Source organism: Camponotus floridanus, unplaced genomic scaffold (genome assembly GCF_003227725.1).
Source record: "Camponotus floridanus strain SB8 unplaced genomic scaffold, Cflo_v7.5 scaffold2, whole genome shotgun sequence".
NCBI lineage: Eukaryota > Metazoa > Arthropoda > Insecta > Hymenoptera > Formicidae > Camponotus > Camponotus floridanus.
Window position 1 is genome coordinate 7,504,026 of NW_020229325.1, and position 16,321 is coordinate 7,520,346.

The following is a 16,321-nucleotide window of genomic DNA, read 5'->3' on the forward strand; positions in this document are numbered from 1 at the left end:
TCGTTGGTATAGTTCACCATCGCGTCCGCCGCTCGCGCTCGCGAGTTATTTACGACCGCCCGTTATTCCTCCTTCCGCCCCTCCGCCGTTTTCGCGTATCGCTGCGAAATTTTCCCAATATAGATTCGAACAAAGATTATTAGTCCGATTGCGCATAACCCTCCTTTTCGCTTTTTAGAATACTCAATCTTTGTATCGTTTGAAAATACACATTTTTCAAACCTAAGACATAAGCGCTTCGTTTTGTTCTCCATCTATACATATATGTTAATAGGAAAGATTTCAATTTTTCAAAATTGAAATTTATTTTATATACATTGCAATATTTAAATGTTGAAAAATAAATTGTACTACAAGATAAAATACGTGCATATTTCGTACGCGATTCATCGTTCATTATCGTGAATAATATACGTGAGAAGAGAAACACGTGTAAAAGGGAAGAGGGGGAGCGGCGCTGCAGGAAAACTCGCTTTCCATATCCAAGTATTAAAGGCGAGTCAAGGATACATGCAAAAAAGGTCAATAACCAATGGAATTTAAATAAAAAAAGACTGTATTAATTGTAATCTATAAATTTATTTTTGCGATTTTTTTTCAGTATTATCGCTCGACAATTGTTGCGTATTGTTGCAATGGCACTTATTAAAATGCACTCGATATATCAGATAACATCACAAACTGCATTTTACCGTATCTGCATCAAAGTTTCCAAATTTTAAAATTGAATGTTTTTATTAGCAAACTCTTGCACGTATAATAATTCTATCGCATATTATATCTGATTAGATATACATATATCGCTTTTCAAGCTTGAAAGCTATGAAAGTCAATCCATTGTCGTAAATGATAAAATCAATAAATATATTTCCTCCTCGTGTCACGTCTTGCGAAATCGCTGATACAGTAATATCGTTGAAGTATTCGAGAAAAACAGCGAATTATAGATATTTATCTGATAATTTGAACACATGATACTTTCTCATATTTTAGTTTAAGTTATATGCATAAAAAGGGAAATATAAAAATGCACTGGTTTTGACTATTTGCGATCCGTCTTGTAGAAGGAATAATCAGTATCAATTTTGTCTGATTGAACTACTTCGTAGGGCTATTTAACGATTCTTTTTCAGTTAATATATTCGGTTTACGTATTTCTCTCTCTCTCTCTCTCTCTCTCTCTCTCTCTCTCTCTCTCTATATATATATATATATATATATATATATATATATATATATAATATAAACAGAATAAACAGAGAGAGAGCGCATATATGCATATATGTATGTATAATAGAGGCAAATTATTACAATGCAAAATGTGATAAATAATGCTATACGAGATACGCTTTCATTGCTAGAGTTTTGATATCTTGTTAGTCGCAACTTGATCATCAACCGTTATCTACGAATATTTATTGAACGATATATCGAGATATTTGTTGCGACCAATTGGTAAAAACTGACTTTACTCTTATCGTATTGTAATATTCGCTTTACGCAATTTTTCGACTAAAATGTTTAAAAAGCGAGACCGGCCTCTGAGTAAGTAGTAAATATCTTTTCAATAGAATTGGCATATGCAGCTGTCCTCAAGTCAAGCCCAAGATTGAATTTCATGGCAGTCTTCATAATGGCCTATACAAAAAAGGAATGTTTAAATTAGTGACATTTTGCTCTTTATACGAAACACGCATAATTTATATCTAATTAATTACCCTAGCGGATCTTTCCATTGTATAGTCTAGACCAGAGTGCACAATGTCCTTTTCGGAAGCACCAGATATACGCTTTTGGAAAGCTTCGGATGGTGTGACAGGAATACGGCCGCCGACACGACCAAACCTACGTTCTAGAGACTCTTGTACCGATTCTACAGACAAAAATAAATCTGTAAATTACACTTTCAAACATACTACTTATATTTTGAATATTTTTATTCGTATCTTTGTCAAACATTTTAATAATATTATTAATTATATTGTTATTATTATAAATAATATGTTATTTAATAGTATTAATTATTTAATTTGTACCCAAGAGATGATAATTAGATTCTCTCTCATATTTGAAAGTCAAACGACCATATGATACATGGTTCAAGTTTTTTAACCATTCAAAGAATGAGACTGTGACACCACCGGCATTAATATACAGGTCGGGGATTACAAGAATATTCCTATCGATTAGAATCTTATCTGCGGCAGGAGTGGTTGGTCCATTGGCAGCTTCTGCAATTATCTTCGCCTATAAAAGTATGAGTTAGATTAATATTGCCTCAGATGTTCAAACTTTGCCATTTTATATATTTTTATCTTAATTTATTAGATCTAATAGAAAGTATGATACACATACGCACACAACTGTTACTCACTAACAGATTTATAAAAGTTTACGAAAAAAAGACATACATATTGTAAAAGAGATATATTCTAAAGAAAATAATTTAAACAATAAAACAGGCCAGTTAATTTTAATGTATCGTTATATATATATATATATATATATATATATATATATATTCAATATAAATTTCTTTTGATTATCAATGGCATAATCAATAGTTTAATTGATCTCGAATTGATATCAAAACGTATTTCGTGCAACCTTAAATTGTTACCTGGATACGTCCGGCGTTTTCTTTGGTAATTACTTTCTCTATGGCAGCGGGTATAAATATGTCGCACGGTTCATACATGAGATTTTCGCCTTCGTATGGTTTGGCTCCAGGAAAGCCAACGATGGTACCATTCTCTATACGATATTCTTCTAATTCCTGAAACGCGTGAACAAGCATAACCATCAACGAAAAAATATTCAACTTGATTCCATCTTTTATTTTGTGATAAAGATTCATGGTAATCAGATAAATCCTTGCCACTTACTTTTGGATCGATACCTTCTGGATTATAAATGGATCCATCGTGTTCAATCACGCCTATACAAGTCGCACCTGCACGATGCAAATAACGCATCGAATGCAAACCTACATTACCAAAACCTTGGAGAATAAATGTTTTGCCTCCCCAACCAGGTGTAGTACCTATGGATTATTATATTTCATTTATATATTGCAGCGTTGTTTAATGAAACTATCGAATAATCACAAATGCTATAAGATGATATTCTATAAATTGCAGCAAAGAGATAATTTCTTATTGTACTAGATTTACAAGTTTTCGACATGAGAAATTATTACTTTTTCTTAAAATATATGCAATCTAACAATATCTAACAATATTATAATTCATGTAATTTCTATCAATCTATTTATCGCTATACCTATTAATTGTATCAATTGATAAAAATCGTATCCGAGCAATAATATCGTATTGCATGTGTGATGATATGTTGTAGATTAAAAATAATTAATGAGCAATTTGCGTGCGAACGTACCAATCATGCTCATGTAATTAGCTTCGTTGATAAAATTTTCTAATCCATGAAACACTCCACGGCCTGTCGCAGAAATGCGGCCATGAATACCACCCTGATTAATGGGTTTGCCAGTAACACAAGCGTGAGCATTGATATCGAGATGGCCGATGGTTTTTGCATAAGTATCGGCTATCCAGGACATTTCTCGCTCGCCGGTTCCCATGTCAGGAGCAGGTACGTCAACACCAGGTCCTTAAAGGAGATAATAATGTTTGGCAAAAATACCTACCGATAAAATTATTTAATATATCGCTTTAATATGTGTACATTGCTATTTTGTTTTTAATATTGAAATTTAATGTTGAAATATTTTCAAATAAAATTAAAAATTAGCTTGAGTGAAATATCATGAAGAAATAAGTTTTATTTCTTTAACAATAATAATAATAATAATAATAATAATAATAATAATAATAATAATAATAATAATAATAGAAAAATGTGATTTTTTAAAATAATTAGTTTTTCTATTATGTCTAACATTGTAATGTGTTATATTATTTTAGCGTTAATTTCATCATTGTTAATTTGTGTCAACGATTAAAATGTCTTACATGGTTCATTAATAAATGTAGAAATGTATTCAATATATCGCCATATAAAACAGCAAACATAACAAACATGTGAGTTTCTTTCATATTAAAACGTGTAAGGCAAAAATAATATAATATTTATATAATATATATTATATATATTATATATATATATATATATATATATATTATTATATATATATATATATTATATATATATTTATATAATATTAATCACACTTTTTTCTGGCAATCTCGTATGAGACGCGAAGCTAGCCTGTTTATGTTTCACATTTTTAGCATTTCTTATCGCTTATAATTATTTATTTGTGTACGTACTTTTTATCATTTATATTTTATCAATTTATATATTTTATCCCACATAAAAGATATTTTTATTTTATAGATATTCCTATATTTATTTTGTGCAAGTAAAAACTGTAAGTAAAATGCGCGTCAATTGCACGGTAGATCTATTTTTGCAATGTGTTTAAGTTATGACGTAACAGCAGTGAATCTTATGCGGCAATAAACATTACGAGAGACATGGTAATAATAAATCCTAATAGGTTTTCTACATCTATTCACGACGAAATCTAAAATTATCGCATAAGCGTCACGCCTCCGCTCACATCGTTTCATCGTCACACGTTTACGATGATGTAACATCGCAGATTCGCCTTTGTCGGCTACACTGAAAAAAGAGCTCTCTCTAATTGTTTTCTTTATGATGAGCGAGCTTACCGATAAATCCCTTTTTTGCTAATTCCAAAGTAAATCTCCTGGTAATTTTCTCCAATTCATGTTCCGAATAGTTTTTAGGATTTATCTTAATGCCGGCTTTAGCGCCGCCAAAAGGTACGTCGACACACGCACATTTGAATGTCATTAGAGCCGACAAGGCCTTAACTTCATCCCTTGAAACATCCATCGAGAAACGGATACCTATATAAATGCATTTTAATTATTAATCCCTCAAAAATGGATATTAGAAACAAATAAAAAATATATATATGTATAAATATAATAAAATATAAAGGAAGAAATTAATTATCAATATTTGAAACTTTGCAAAATGTTGCTGAATATATATGTATAATGTATTATTCGTAATGGAATCAATTAGAAATCGCATACATTTATAACGTTTATAAAACATACGTCATCAGAAAACGATATCTTTTTTTTAAATTCAATATCACTATAGAATTTTATTTTTTATTGTACTCGACAATCGTTTTCGTTTTTTTTTACATATAATTGCATCTCTACATGTCATAAAAATATATTTGCATATTTATTAACTTATTCAGCCAGTAGTGAGCTGTCGATTCTAGACAGCCTTGGACTGCAAACCTACAAGAATACATATAAGAATGTATAAGAGAACGTGCGCGCATAACATCTTCTTCATCCATTAACACGACCGAGTATTTTGTATGTATGTGTGCGTGTGTATATATATATATACATATATATATAATCGAAAAGTTGTAAGAAAAAAATAAATCGATACCTTGCGCAAAAACTTACGCATAAATGATATACAGGGTCTACCAAAAGTGTGGAAACCCCTAAATATCTCGGAAAATATACGTTTTACAGAAAAGTGTTTCCAACAAAAGTTGTAGGGTTTAAGAAGATCTATATACTGATTCTATCAGTTTGACCTTGGATGGCGTCGTCAAGGTCAGGTCAAGGTCACATTGACTTTTTTAAATGACACCCCCTACATTTGATTGCATATTCTTATAGCTTAATTCAAGAGCTTTCCAAAACACTATAATAATGTTCATTTTTATTAAGTACTTTGCGAGTTATGAGGGTTGAAATAATTTCTTAATTTTACATAAACCATAAAATATCTAGTAAACCATTCATTTTTCGATTATCTTACCTTCATACTTTTATGTACAAATTAATGAGAGGAATCAATTGGTGTAAAGAAAACACATAGTTGTTTCTAAGAAAAAATATGTAATTTGCAATTAACAATTCCATATTTTTTCTTAAAAACAACTGTATGTTTTCTTTACACCAATTGATTCCTTTCATTATTTTGTACATAAAAGTATGAAGGTAAGATAATCGAAAAATGAATGGTTTACTAGATATTTTATGGTTTATGTAAAATTAAGAAATTATTTCAACCCTCATAACTCGCAATGTACTTAATAAAAATGAACATTATTATAGTGTTTTGGAAAGCTCTTGAATTAAGCTATAAGAATATGCAATCAAATGTAGGGGGTGTCATTTAAAAAAGTCAATGTGACCTTGACCTGACCTTGACGACGCCATCCAAGGTCAAACTGATAGAATCAGTATATAGATCTTCTTAAACCCTACAACTTTTGTTGGAAACACTTTTCTGTAAAACGTATATTTTCCGAGATATTTAGGGGTTTCCACACTTTTGGTAGACCCTGTATTGTATATTTGACTGTTTATTTTTCTTTAATTAATTTAAGTAATTTGTAATACAATTAATATTCACTTTCAAAATCCCACGAAATATATGATATTAATATATTCTTACTAATGAATTTTCTTAAGTCAAATATATATATAAATAAGACAGATTGATAGGCCTTATATTGTTGTGTGCGTGTACTATTATAATAATTTAACTTTAAAATATCCCAATTCTCTCTCAAATAAAAGTATTATAATACAAGACAATTATATGAGCAATTATATTTGAAAATGTCTTCATAATTTTTTCTATTTTATTTAATAGCAAATAAAATTAATTATATATTATTACATTAATATGTATGTCTTAAAGTTAAATCGTTTATAATAAATATTTTTAAAAGATCATTGGCAGATCATCATCAAAAAATATACACATATATTAGTCTTATAGAATTATTAATTCAAAATTTCATATAATTTTCATTAAACCTATCTATAACAAATTACAAATTTATCTTAGGATAATCGCTCGCGACTTGTCAGAAATAAAATGAAAAGGAAAAAATATTTGCGCGATTATTTCCTCCTTAAATTTTTGTACAATTGAACCATGCACAAAGAAAAATGTATTGTATTCAAGTAAATTATTTATGTTAAGTATATCATAAGTTTGTATAATATATCCGCAAATATATCATAAATTCATCACAGGCATTAAATTTAATTGAATATATTCTGAATTTTAGTAAGTGCAGTTTAATCAAGAATATTAAATTGAAACAATAATTTGGTTTGCTTACTGCATAGAGTTGGCGTAAAGTAAATTTGATTTTTCTTTAATACAATAAATTCTTCTTTTGAGCAAATGATAATGAGATTTTCCAACACTTGTGATGAGTATATTTTAAGACTATTGTCAAGAATATATTCTTTGTTGAAGAAATTTATTACTTAAAAAAAGAAAAATAAACTGAGTAATTGCTTTTCTTGGCAGTAGAATACTTTTCTCTATGTGTATATGTGTTATATCGGCAATATATTACACATTGTACTGATATGTGCCTAAAAAAATTTGTGTACTTCTGTAATGTATTTTAATTCTCGCCTTTTATTCTAGCTTGAGGATAAATTTTGCTTCTTATGAATAAATATCGCTGTATATGTATATACAAATAAGTAATCAATTCTGTTAAAGAATTTAATAAAATGTGAAAATTTTTCATCTTCTTTTGAATGACAGATGCGAAACATATAGAAATTATATTGTGCAAAAGTGTGTAAAGATGAGCGTCGTATATAACTATAACTTTGGTCCTTTCGAAATTATTTCAAAATTAATTATAAATAAATATATATATAGATCATGAATTGATACTTTGTATCGGATGATCTACAATGAGGAGAGATACAAGAAATATATAATTAACAAGAGCAAAGTATACTGTGATGCATAAATGCTTTTAATTCGTCAGCAGCGTAACGTGAGACCCGTGAGCTATTTTTCTTTTTTCTTCTTCTTTCTTTCTATAAGCAAAACTATACAGGGTGTATCTTAAAAAGCTCGCACTTATATAACAATAGCGTTATTCCTGATTAAAAACCGAGTCGAAAAGTCCTGAACCATTTTTTTCCCCAAGATTTATTAAATAATTAATCAGATTTAAGTATTAAAAAGATTTCTGAAAAGATGAATTGTTTAAAAATTAACACAAAACAGTTTATTTTTTTGCTTATCCAAATCTTTATATGTTGATAACGAGAAAGTTTGTCTTTTTATTGGCGCACTTTACTCATTAATTACTGTTTTATTAAGCATTATGGAAAAAAATGGTTCAGGACTTTTCGACTCGGTTTTTAATCAGGAATAACGCTATTTGCTTAGTGGAAGCTTTTTAAGATATTACACCCTGTATACACATATATACATAAACTATATATACTAAAATTGTCAACTAATTTTTTCGCATGTACTCAGCTACACAGAGAAAAATATCATTCTACTGTTAAGAAAAGCGATCGAGTCTCTTTTTTTTTTTAAGTAATAGATTTCTTCAAAAAAAAAATATATTCTTGATAGTTTCAAAATATATTCATCACAAGTATTAGAAAATCTCATTATCATGTACTCAAAAGAAGAATTTATTTTCTCTTCAAGAATATTGTAAAGTTGTATCAAAGAAAAATCAAACTTACTTTACGCCAACTCTACATAAGCAGTAAGCAAATCAAATTTTAATTTAATGACAGAGAAAAATGTATATACTATATTTAAATAAATATTACGTTTTTTAAGTATATCGTAAGTTTGTATATATATATGTGTGCGTACACACACAAACACACGCGCGCGCGCACACACACACACACACGCACGCACGCACACACACACGCACGCACGCATGCACACGCACACACACAATTTTCAAAATGTTATATAAGATAGCAAAAAATGTGGGTTTTACTGTGTGTGTGTGTGTCTGTGTGTGTGTACAAACACACACACACACACACACACACACACACACACACACTCTCTCTCTCTCTCTCTCTCTCTCTTTATTTAAGTTATTATGAACGAAGATCATTTTTATGACATATAATCGTAGAAACGATCTTCGTTCATAATAACTTAAATAAAGTTGTTTTGTAAACTGATGCGCGTAAATTTGCAAAAATTTTTATCATATATATCACATTTGAGCTTTGTTGAAGATCACGTTTGAGCCTTGAATCTCAAGGCTAAAGTAATTAGTGCAGCAAAGTCATAAAATTGTCGTAAGCGTTATCGTGTACATACATATATATCAGTACCAATAAATAAATCACTTCAAACAATAACTACACGTATATAAATGTCAATGATTATTTTCATATTGTTATTCGAAAAACATTGAAATAAGTAATAAAAATAAACAACACGAGAAAAAAATTGATTGATGTAAGTGATTTACATGAAAATCTAAAAATATTTGCGATTGTTTTCTCATATAAAGTTTTTATACAATCAACTTACACATATGTTATATCGGCGATATATATTGCACCAATATGTGCTTAAATTTACATATTATTCTGAATATTTTAATTCTCTCTTTTCATTCTAGCTTAAAGAATAAATTTTGCTTTTTATAAATATTTCCAAATCTTTCGCTTGAATCTATTAAACACTTGTACTTGTGTGACAGCTTTTTGATGAATTGCATAAATATTAAACATATTTCACGAAATATGTATTGTCTCGTGCAGAAAAAACGCAAATTTATCACATATCAGCTGAAGGCATTTCGTAATTTATGTGAAGCAATAATTCAGACTAGCAAAAAAAGGAGCAAGAGCTATCACAAATAAATATTAACAAACGCGAACATGTGAATATTAAATAAATATTAATTTTTTTCCTAATATTTTTTTATAACATTTTCATGTAATTATAATATAACATTTTATTGTAATATATAAGTTTTTATAAAATTATTATTTGAATAAAGCTTTTTTACTGACACTTATTATTATTATTTTATTGACATTTAATATTTGGTTTATGATCATTTATTCGCTTATTCTGAGATTCGGCTTAAGATAATACGAAACACATGCAAGAGAAAAAAACATATCGATTATTAGTTCACGTGAGTGTGATATTTTTCATCGTTTTCAATCTATGATCATTATTTCACTATTTTATTATTTAAGTATATATCTTGAAAAAGTGAAAAAATGCATCCTATTCTACAAATTAATCATATTTCGCAAGAATAAATCATAATTAAAAGAGAAAACAAACAGAAATGTAAAAAAAAATGTGAATACTTAAAAAAAAAAATATATATATATATATATTTTAAAGTTTTAAATATTGAAAATGATAGAAAATGTCGCACTCATGTGAATTGATAATCGACCTGTTTTTTCTCTTGCATGCGTTATGTGTATGTATATAGACAAAATTTCTTTATTATATATATAATAAAGAAGTTTTTGTATATTTTCTATTTTAAAGTTTTATATTTTACTGAACACAAAGCAAAATGAGAGAGAGAGAGAGGGAGAGAGAAAGAAAAAGAATGACAGAGAGAGAGGGAAGAGAAAAAAGAAAGAGAAAGCCGTGATATATATATATATATATATATATATATATATATATATATATATATATAGATATATTCGATATTCGAAAATTGATAAAAGGCGCGTATCACCCATACCTCCTTTGCACGGTATTCGATGGGTCGAATGTTGGGCACGATAGCCGGTGATCATCTCATAATCACCGGAATCGCGTCTGAGCGGAAACGTAGTTTCCAGGATATGATCACACGGTTCCATGAGCATCAAGATACCCTTGACCTTTTTTTTACGCTCTTCGATGGGTACGCGTGATCGTTTGTTGATGTCTTCGACCAACTTGTCTTCGATGATTTGGCAGGCGCGATGAAAAAAATATTCCACCATATCGAAGAATCTGGGATTTGGTGCTTCAGGCACATCCTTGAGACGGTCCGGAATTTGGTGATCGGCAAATCCCCGACGAGCCGCCGTTTGAACGGCAGCCAGCGCGGCGCGCGCCAGCATGCTGTGCACGACGTCATTTCCCGGTGCTTGCTTCAGGGCGATTGATGATCGCGTAAGACTCCGTACATGAAACATCTCTGCGTGATTACTTATCACGATGATGACAATGACAACGACAGCGATCCTAACTGATCTGATCTGACCCCGATGTGACGTGATGCGACACGATGCGAAATCCGACGCGATTGCGATCCTTCTCTCACCGATCACGACCCGTCGACCTGCGTCGATCGACTGCGCGTGATTCTTTCCAACCGTTTTAACCATAGATATTGGGTGTTGGGTGTGCTCTATGTTTTGATATTACGAAAGTATTTGATTCATCAATCAGAACAAAGAAACTTTCATCCTGATTGGTCAATTAAACGAAATTTTCGTGGTATCGAAAACAGAGACAATTAAATGATATTTTATCATAAATATAAAAAATTGTAGCATCAAAGAAATGTTCAATCGCAAATATATCAGCTCAGCCATATATATATATATATATATATATATATATATATATATATACACATATATACATATATACATATAGCTGACCTGACTATGGCCGGTATTCATAATCCGATCTTAAGATGCAATTTCATTGACGCTAAAAAGTAGCGTCAACCATTGGTTAAACAATGAAGCAACTACTTACTTCTAGAGAACCTCTAGGAGAGAGAATGGACAACTGATCATGTGACATGTGATCAAGCTTTTTCATGATTGGCTGGCAGAAAATGTATCAATTTTAGCTATTGCGACGCCAATGCAAAATATGATGGCACACAAATAGGTTAATATATGTGTGTCATGTGTGTCCTATTTGTGTGTCATCATATTTTGCATTGGCGTCGCAATAGCTAAAATTGATACATTTTCTGCCAGCCAATCATGAAAAAGCTTGATCAGTTGTCCATTCTCTTTCCTAGAGGTTCTCTACTTACTTCTTTGTTCAACCAATGGTTGACGTTACTTTTTAGCGTCAATGAAAAGGCCGCTTTAAGGTGCAATTTCATTGACGCTAAAAAGTAGCGTCAACAATTGGTTGAACAAAGAAGCAACTACTTACTTCTTTGTTCAACCAATAGTTGACGCTACTTTTTAGCATCAATGAAATTGCACCTTTATATTTGAGATCGTCTTGAGTTCGAGCTTGAAATGCTACGCAGCTATTTGATTGGTTGAATGAGGTCTTAAGTCAACCTCGGACTAGACTTAAGACAATCTTAAGCCGGATCTATATTGGTCGTACCGTAAAGTTGCAAGTCGTAAATCGTAGGCAAATTAATCAATCATGGTTGATTATTTTTGAAATAATCGACCAATGTAGATCCGGCTTAAAATCGGACTAAGGCCCGTTCTACAATGAATCGTAACCCACAGGACACAAAATACTAAAAGACGACGAAAAGATGTCTTTTCTAAGTCGACTTTTGGACATGGCGAAAAAGACGTTTTAAGCCCGGGTCCACAATAGGTAATTTAAGCCCTAAGCCTTAAGAAATTGACCAATCACAGTCAAGTATGAAGAGAATATCTGACTGTGATTGGTCAATTTCTTAAGGCTTAGGGCTTAAATTACCTATTGTAGACCCGGGCTAAGTTGCGGCCTCATTGACGCTAAAAAGTAGCGTCAACCATTGGTTGAACAAGGAGGTAAGTATAGTTGCTTCATTGTTCAACCAATGGTTGACGCTACTTTTTAGCGTCAATGAGGCCGCATCTTTATAAGGTGCAATTTCATTGACGCTAAAAAGTAGCGTCAACCATTGGTTGAACAATGAAACAATTACTTACTTCTTTGTTCAATCAATGGTTGACGCTACTTTTTAGCGTCAATGAAATTGCACCTATAGATGTCTGTTCGTCATGTTGAAAAGACGATTAAAACAAGTCCTTTCGTCGACCTTTTAAAGTCTAGAATTTGTACGTCCAAACCCAGACAACACAGGACATTCTATGGCCGGTATTCATAGTCCGATCTTATATTTAAGATTGTCTTAAGTCTGGTCCGAGGTTGACTTAAGACCTCATTCAACCAATCAAATAGCTGCGTAGCATTTCAAGCACGAACTTAAGACGATCTCAAATATAAGATCGGATTATGAATACCGGCCTAAAGGTGGAATTTCATTGACGCTAAAAAGTAGCGTCAACCATTGGTTGAACAAAGAAGTAAGTAGTTGCTTCTTTGTTCAACCAATGGTTGACGCTACTTTTTAGCGTCAATGAAATTGCACCTTAAGATCGCGACGCAAACATCTAGTCGCCATATTAATTCCGGTGACGCGAACGTATTGGAGCGTATTGGAGTGAGTAGGAGTATGTTGCGATGCGAACAAACCTTAAAGGTTGGTTTATAGAGGCCGTAACTGTTTACTTATGCCGAAACCGGTCAAGTTCAATATATTCAATTTCAATGCATCTGTTCATGCTTTCAGCGTGAACAGAAGTATTGAAAATCCAATATACAGTTACGGCCTCTATAAACCAGCCTTTATATATTTTCAGTGCTGGCAGTAAACTGGCAGCAATTTCGAAACACGGTCTATGAATACCGGCCCTAGTCTATATATTATACGTCTATGGTTTTATGTCGCTGGTTGCAACTGTTTATTTTTATTTCATATGCAGAATATTTATAACGCTAAATGCGAACTAGCGGAATTTCTGTTTTTGAATTATGTTTGAAAGCGATGATTGGACTTTTGAAGTGAGTTTTTTATTTACATGATTACATATTCAAATTATTCGATTATTAATTTCAATTCAATTAAATTTTTCAACTTCTTATGTATATTATAATTTTATCAACATGCGGAATACATATTCGAATATAGAATACTCGTTATTTATATAATATATACATACATAAACATATATATATATATATATATATATATATATATATATATATACATATATACATATACACATTTGGTATACAATTCTAGGATGCGTTTGACATTGACGAGAAAACAATACAGTCTCATTCTCTATGTGAAAACGAGGAAGATGCGTCATCTGTGAAACGGCGTAAACTGGACAACTGCAAGGTTTTTTCTTCATCGGATAATAGTCTTAATTCAAATGTAAATGTTGCAACAAAAGACAACAATTCGTCTCATAACAATAAAAGCAATATATCACGAGATCTGTTAGTAGGAATTTTCCAGGAAAACACTTCTCAAGAAATATTCAATCTTGCAAAAGAAATAAGTAATCCATTAAATGATGTACAAGACGAGATGCAATGTTTTCCATTATGTAAAACAAATATATCGTACAAGAAATCTAAAGAAAAGAATCGCATTAAATCTGTAAATAAAGTAAAACTTGGTAAAGAAGTAAAGTTTGTTAGAATATTCCCTGGGCCAGCTGGCCTAGTATCGGATGTTAAAACTGACAATATTCCTATTGTATCGTATCTAAACAAAGTAAGGGAATTGGAAGATAAAGTAGCTGTTAAACATATCGAGATTAAGTCACAGGATGAGAAAAATTTGTTTGGAGAAAAAGCTTGGAAATTTTTACTTAATGATGTATCAGACAAGTTTTTAGAGGAGTGTAGAATTTCTGTTATTAAAAAAAAGGCAAACGCTAATCATTGGGATAATTCAAAGGTAAAATTTTTAGTAGGTATATTAGATTATATCGACCATAGTCATGATGATCCATTTATTGTATTAAAAGACTCGACAGATAATATAGAAGGCACTATTCACCGTGATATTGTATTAAAATATCCAGGTATATTAGAACCAAATGTGGTTATTCTTTTACATGACGTAGGATTGTTAAAAACAACAACATGTGTAATAACAAATAAATATCACATTTTAGTATCTCAAGTAAATTTACTAGCCATATATTCCGATAAAGGTCGTATTGTAAGTACGTCTCGTATGGAAAATATTTTATCAAATTTTGAATTAAATAGAGATTATTCTATGTCAGTTTCAAAACGATATATTTCTGGATTGCAAGGGATGTACGAAAATTGTAACATACCGTCGCAAGATAATTTTTCTGTTAATATTAAATCAATCAAGGAAGATTGCAAATCTGCATTGATAAACGATCCGATATCACATCAGTCAAGCAGAAAATACAAAAATTGCAAACAAATTCTTAAACAGGACATTGAAAATCGTAAAGATGAAATATTTGAAAACTCTAACTTTTTTTCGATAAACACTTCGAATAATTTAGATACAAATAATATTTTTTTGACTAATGACTGCGAGTTTACAATTTTGGAAAAGCAGAATTGTCTTAATTCTGAAAATATTTTGTTTAATAACAAAATTCAATGCGAATTACAAGCGCGAAATACGAACTACTTAGAAAATACGAGAAAAGAATCGGTAATAAATTCTCAAAATCAGATAAGAGAGAATCACTTATCGCAAAGTTTACAGAAAGGCGTCGAGGACGTAGAAATTTTTAATTCACATTATTCGCGTGAAAGTTGTCTTTCATCTTACGATGGTATAGCGCATGAAGTACATAAAAATTCGAATTTGAATATAAATTCTACATTGCCGGAAATAAAGCGTAAATCGGATAATTCGAAAACTTTAGTAAACTACTTTACTGATGTTAACGAGTACGATTCAGACGACGAGATCTTATCACAGTTGGACGTAGATAATGTCTTTATTGATTCTAAAAAAAAGTGCTAAAGCATGTTTCTATGTAAATTCATTGATATTACATTGTATGTTACAGCAATATTACAATTACAATTAATCGAGATAAATATAGATAGTTGCGATTAGATTTAGATGAATGTAACATTAATGTAACTGTTGTATAAAAAAATAAATTTATGCGATGCGTTATTATTATGTTATATTTGTTATATGCGGTCGTAAAATAATTCGACTTTATTGTCGAATATTGTACTATAATGTGAATATATATGGTGTATATTTTTCTATCCTTAAATTATAGAGTTATTATAGGTCAAGCTATTTTTTTATAAAATCGTATATATAATCTTATCTCTCTCTCGCTTAATAAAATATTATTTCCTTTATCGTGTTATATAATAAAAATAAAATTAACGATAATGAAGTACTCTCTGTACGATTTAATCGATTGCACATGATAGTGAAAGGAAGTCAATATCATGATAATATAATTTTATGTTGTATGCGTACAAGAGATACATTGTATATAACACTGTAATGGAAGTATATATACGATAAACGTTTACATATATATATATATATATATATATATATATATACATATATATATTTTTTTCTTTTCTTTTAAGTGTTGAAGTTATTATATAAGATAAAACGAATATTTCCATAATCATATTTACAGGATCTTGATGATTGTTATAAAGTATTATATCA

At 30.4% G+C, this 16,321-nt stretch overlaps 2 protein-coding genes across 3 annotated transcripts; one reads left to right on the top strand and one right to left on the bottom strand.

Annotated features, from left to right (window-relative positions):
• Positions 1-1,253: 1,253 nt before the first annotated feature.
• Positions 1,254-11,243, bottom strand: LOC105249051 (glutamate dehydrogenase, mitochondrial). Its single transcript, XM_011254205.3, has 8 exons — positions 10,595-11,243; positions 4,716-4,916; positions 3,397-3,630; positions 2,886-3,043; positions 2,621-2,776; positions 2,037-2,247; positions 1,719-1,873; positions 1,254-1,638 (listed from the first exon to the last, which is right to left on the bottom strand). The coding sequence occupies exons 1-8, from the start codon at positions 11,226-11,228 to the stop codon at positions 1,522-1,524; spliced, it is 1,866 nt and encodes a 621-aa protein (XP_011252507.2). The 5' UTR covers positions 11,229-11,243; the 3' UTR covers positions 1,254-1,521.
• Positions 11,244-13,539: 2,296 nt separating this feature from the next.
• On the top strand, positions 13,540-15,947 carry LOC105249050. Of its 2 annotated transcripts, none has more exons than XM_011254203.3 (2): positions 13,540-13,665; positions 13,907-15,947. In XM_011254203.3, the coding sequence occupies exons 1-2, from the start codon at positions 13,636-13,638 to the stop codon at positions 15,635-15,637; spliced, it is 1,761 nt and encodes a 586-aa protein (XP_011252505.1). In that variant the 5' UTR covers positions 13,540-13,635; the 3' UTR covers positions 15,638-15,947. The 2 variants fall into 2 exon arrangements, with proteins under 2 accessions (XP_011252505.1, XP_025263953.1); XM_025408168.1 differs by lacking the exon at positions 13,540-13,665 and having other exon boundaries at positions 13,907-14,044; positions 14,118-15,947.
• The last annotated feature ends 374 nt before the right edge of the window (positions 15,948-16,321 follow it).

Bases quoted from the DNA above. Each gene is read 5' to 3' on its own strand.
- LOC105249051 (XM_011254205.3), bottom strand. From the start codon at position 11,228: ATGGTTAAAACGGTTGGAAAGAATCACGCGCAGTCGATCGACGCAGGT. The intron at 3,631-4,715 runs GTAAGCTCGCTC...ATCTCCTTTAAG, and splicing joins AGCAAAAAAGGGATTTATCG to GACCTGGTGTTGACGTACCT. The intron at 1,639-1,718 runs GTAATTAATTAG...TTTTTTGTATAG, and splicing joins CAATGGAAAGATCCGCTAGG to GCCATTATGAAGACTGCCAT.
- LOC105249050 (XM_011254203.3), top strand. From the start codon at position 13,636: ATGTTTGAAAGCGATGATTGGACTTTTGAA. The intron at 13,666-13,906 runs GTGAGTTTTTTA...ATACAATTCTAG, and splicing joins GCGATGATTGGACTTTTGAA to GATGCGTTTGACATTGACGA.